The sequence below is a fragment of the Limulus polyphemus genome, unplaced genomic scaffold, assembly GCF_000517525.1.
Source record: "Limulus polyphemus unplaced genomic scaffold, Limulus_polyphemus-2.1.2 Scaffold6928, whole genome shotgun sequence".
Classification (NCBI taxonomy): Eukaryota; Metazoa; Arthropoda; class Merostomata; order Xiphosura; family Limulidae; genus Limulus; species Limulus polyphemus.
The window spans coordinates 1,655-6,808 of NW_013672538.1; the positions used below are offsets into that span (position 1 = coordinate 1,655).

At 36.0% G+C, this 5,154-nt stretch overlaps 1 protein-coding gene across 1 annotated transcript in view; it reads right to left on the bottom strand.

Moving 5' to 3' along the window:
- Window positions 1-2,689: 2,689 nt before the first annotated feature.
- The window catches only part of LOC111089656 (calcitonin receptor-like), a gene marked incomplete at its 3' end in the record, with an annotated part of 33,128 nt that continues 30,663 nt past the window's right edge, over window positions 2,690-5,154 (bottom strand). The window contains exons 5-6 of the mRNA XM_022402546.1: window positions 3,395-3,507; window positions 2,690-2,837 (exon numbers count right to left, since the gene is read on the bottom strand). Coding sequence (XP_022258254.1) covers window positions 2,690-2,837; window positions 3,395-3,507 — 261 coding nt within the window. The remainder of the gene's footprint in view (window positions 2,838-3,394; window positions 3,508-5,154) is intronic.

Here is a 5,154-nt window from a genome sequence, read left to right on the forward strand (position 1 = left end):
AGTAAAAAAAAAAAGTAGCTAACATTTGTTTATATTTGTTTAAAGTTCTCGTTCAATTAGTTTTCTCTGATGGTAATCTCCTCGCTCAATCAGCGGTAAATTTGAAGGCTTATAACGCACAACTTCAGGGTTCGATCCCTGTGGTGGGCCCGGAGTGGATAGCCAATTGTGCAGCTTTGCATTAAAAAAAACTAGCGGTTAACACTTTTCACTTAATAATATTGTGTTATAGTTATTTTTGAGCCAGAATATCTGACGAATAACGCTTTACAGTTACCATAGCAATTACATAAATAAACAGATCGTAACAATTAAATTAATACTGTAAATTACGCAAATGCATTCAAACGTACGTAAAAAAAAAAACAGTTTCATTAAGGCGGTAACGTCACTTCCTCTTGTTGACATTAAGTCGGTAACGTCACTTCCTCTTGTTGACTCAACTAAGTTTCTCTAGAAACTTGATTTTCCACACGTCTTTGGTAATGAAGTATTTGTGTTTTTGGTAAAGCTACAATTAGTCAGTCAGCAGCATCTACCATCTACGTAAAGGGACTGGCTGTCACTGTTATAACGTACCCACAGCTTAAAATGCGGAAAAAAGTTTGTGGTATCGCAAGGATTCGAACCCCAGGTCTCTACCACAGGAACAACCCGCCCTCCATACAGTGGTAGAACTGAAGTTTAAAATTTCACACACGAACATTTATTAGTATTATTATTTTACATATATATGACACCATTGCAACTGGCAAAATATTGGGTAAAATCACTCATATTTAAAATATATAAAAACCCAAGACGTACGTAGTGGGGTTTATTGAAATGTTTTTTTTTTATCACTCCTATGTTATCAGGGACTCTGTGCCCAACAAATTCTTGGGCCCACTAATAATTAGACCCCCCCCCCCGTGGGTCAGTGCAAGGAAAATAGGATATAATACAGAATTCGAGGTTTGATCCCTGCAATGGACAGAGCAAGGATAGACTAATGTGCATATTTTATACTTAACAACTTACAAAGAGAATTGTGTTTTAAAAGACAATCAGTAATTCTATGGCTAAAGACCTGATGATCTATCTGGTAGTTTTAAGTAAGAAATACTCATATTCCGACAAGTATCAAATAGTTGGATCCTCCAGTAACTGAAAATTCGTTCAGGAAATACTTCACTGTAAACATTCTGACTGATTCACTCTATCGGCTAGAAAACAACTCTCTGTCTGATTAACTCTAACTTTGCTTTATAATTAATTCTGCAAGCTTACTTAACTTACTGAATGGCTGACCCATATTTATATCTAATCCTTGTTCTAGATATTTCGCAAAGTTATTAGATTTTAGTGATGTCAATTTAGAATATTCTAGGCCTACTTTCACAAAGTTACTTGATGTTAACAACATGCGCCCTCTAGCTATTAACATCTAAATTACAACATAAAAAATGCAACTTATCATCATTATTGAAAACTAAAATATTTTTTTTCGAAACAACGATTATTTTATATAAAATGAGATTGTTTCCAGTCTCCAAATTACTAAAATAATAACTTACTGTATAGGTTAAAAAGTGGAAAAAACCCGATGAAACTGGAAAACAATCTCATACACTGAACATGTTTCGACGAATATCTTGCGTCATCCTCAGGAGTGTAATGTTTTGCAAAAAAATAACACTTATTTATACCTTTACCAGATCACCAATTTACATATTTGCCCCCCAGTAGCACAGCGGTATGTCTGCGGACTTACAACGCTAGAATCCGGGTTTCGATACCCGTGGTGGGCAGAGCACAGATAGCCCTTTGTGTAGCTTTGTGCTTAATTTCAAACAAACAAACAAAATTTACATATTTAATAATTTTACGCCATCTATTGGCAACATTTCCATCAGGTCCATCATCCTTATTCAATAATTTAAATTTACTTGTAACTGTGTAAAAAATAATCGTTGTTTTTATAAAATTGTGAGTTTTTTAATATTGAACATTACACAAGTGGCAAGGATTTTAAAAATTTATTGTCATTAGATATATAGGCTACGGTTGCAGCCCATACATATCAATTATCATTATCGGACGTCATTCGGTTCTCTAAAATGAAAAGCTATCATTTTTTTATTTGGGTGCTTTTATAAAATTCGTCACACATCTACTGAACAGCACAGTGTATATAAATATACAGGGCGTAGACAGCATTTTGGATTTGGTAGCAGGAAGGGTGGGGGAAGGCTTGATTTGTTCTATGTTTTTAACGATATGGCGCCTGGAAATTGTACCATAAAACCTTAAAAGAGTCCAGAATATATTCCTGATTTTAAAATCTATTCTCGGAATCTAATCCGCAACCCAATTTAAAAAATACTTATTTAAAAGCCGTGGCAATAAACAACTAAGAAATATTGCCTTGTTCTATTTATTTTTCTAATATTGGTTAAACAAGCGAAGAAGTAGAACAACAACAAAAAATAGCGAACATGAGTACTGTTTTTTGTTGACGTATTATTAGTTTAATATGTATTGTTGTTATAAAGTATTCTTACGGTTATTTTCTTTCATTATTATTATTACATTGTATTACAATGTGGAATGCTCCAGTGCTCGAATCATCGGGTTTCTTGGGTTGCACTATACCTAATTTTGGATTCTAAGTGTGTAAGTATATTAGACGAAACAAAATGGTACTTACCGTTGTTTGGTTTAGGCGACGAAAGCACGTCCCGTACACATTGGCTAAATGTCAATTCTGTATTCGTATCTTCATATGGCAACACCGGCAAAGCGTATAACAAATCTAACAAGTCTTCGATAAGGTCCTGGTTCGAGAGTTGTTCATTCTGCCGATATAAAAGTGCATACTGTTAACAATTTTCCTTGTATGAACCCACGAATGTGCAACGTAAGATAGTTTGTTTGTTTTGAATTTCGCGCAAAGCTACACGAAGGCTATCTGCGCTAGCCGTCCCTAATTTAGCAGTGTAAGACTAGAGGGAAGGCAGCTAGTCCTCACCACCCACCGCCAACTCTCGGGCTACTCTTTTTACCAACGAATAGTGGGATTGACCGTCACATCATAACGCCCCTACGGTTGAAAGGGCGAACATGTTTGGTTGGACGGGGATTCGAACCCGCGACCCCCAGATTACGAGTCGAGCGCTTTAACCACCTGGCCATGCCGGGCCTTCGTAAGATAGAACAAGATCTGTAAATTATAACCAAATAGTCTTATATTGTTTGATTTGGATTTATTTTCATATCTTCTTAAGTCATTGTGAAGCTTTCGACCACTCTTTGTTAAAGACGAACAACTATAAGATCTGATAACTGAAAATTAAAGAAAGAAACGAAAGATGGAAATATTTTGTTTAATTGTTTTTATTAGTAGTAACGCTACCTGACGAGAGAATGACGAGTCATTAAAGCAGAGCGAGTAATTTCCAACCTTTGTCCCCAACGCTCCGTCTTGGGTCCAGTCGCCATTTTCACCACATTTCCTCGTAGCCACTTCTGGAAAATAATTAATCAAGTAATTAAGCATTAATCAGAGAGTTGTAATGATATTTTCTTGACTAATTTTCATAAGCTATATCCAGTTGTGTAATAACGCATACAAATTGCATCACCATGTTTTGATCCAACTAGTACCAATCATAAGAAAAAAACATGCACTAACAAAAATTAATATTCATAATAAATCAGAAGTCACGAACGACATGAAAACAAGAACTATTAAAGTAACGTTAATAATAAATCAAAAATTGTTTGCTGTTAAACATAAAGATACACAATGGAATATCTGTTGTGTGCCTCCTTAGGGATCGAAATCCGAATTTTAACATCATAAGTCCTCAATGATGGGCTAAAGAATTATAATATTGGTGACAAGGCAATAACATAATTACAGTAAAATTAAAAATTCAAAAGATATACATATGCGTGGGTACAGCGCTCGCACCTTCAATAGTTGCCTTGACCAAGGATCATACACAAGACACCGTAGAACAGCCATCTCGTCAATAGATCATACACAAGACACCATAGAACAGCCATCTCGTCAAGAGATCATACACAAGACACCAGAGAACAGCTATTTCGTCCAGAGATCATACACAAGACACCGTAGAACAGCTATTTCGTCAATAGATCATACACAAGACACCATAGAACAGCCATCTCGTCAAGAGATTATATATAAGACACCATAGAACAGCCATCTCGTCAGGAGATCATACACAAGACACCAGAGAACAACTATTTCATCCACAGATCATACACAAGACACCCCAGAGAACAACTATTTCGTCAAGAGATCATACACAAGACACCATAGAACAGCCATCTCGTCCATAGATTATATATAAGACATCAGAAGACAGCTATTTCGTCCATAGATCATACACAAGACACCAGGGAACAGCTATTTCGTCCAGAGATAATATACAAGATACAGGATAACAACTGTCTCGTCCAGAGTTCACGTACAATGCATCAGAAAACAGCTATTTCGTCCACAGATCACATACAAGACACCGGATAACAGTTTCTCGTCCAGTCCAGAGATCATATACAAGACACCAGAGAACAGCTATTTCGTCCAGAGATCATATACAAGACACCAGAGAACAGCTATTTCGTCAAGAGATCATACACAAGACACCAGGGAACAGCTATTTCGTCCAGAGATAATATACAAGATACCGGATAACAACTGTCTCGTCCAGAGTTCACGTACAATGCATCAGAAAACAGCTATTTCGTCCACAGATCACATACAAGACACCGGATAACAGTTTCTCGTCCAGTCCAGAGATCATATACAAGACACTGAAGAACACTGTCTCGTTCAGAGATCATATACCGGAGAACTAGAAACATAAGACAGCTCCTGGATACTCTATGGTCAAAATCAGAGTTCCCAGTAGTGTATATGTATGTGTATAGCTGTATATTTTGAGCATCTTTAACAAATAATACACATTATAATTACGACACAGGCTATATATATTTGTACATGAACCTACTGCAATGTTTTATGAAATATTATTTTCATTTGAGAATAAGAGTTGTACAGTTCATTCGAAGATTTTCTTATATATATATATGTAGATTTTGTTAAACAAGACCGATGTCTGTAGGTTTACTTTATTCTTAGAA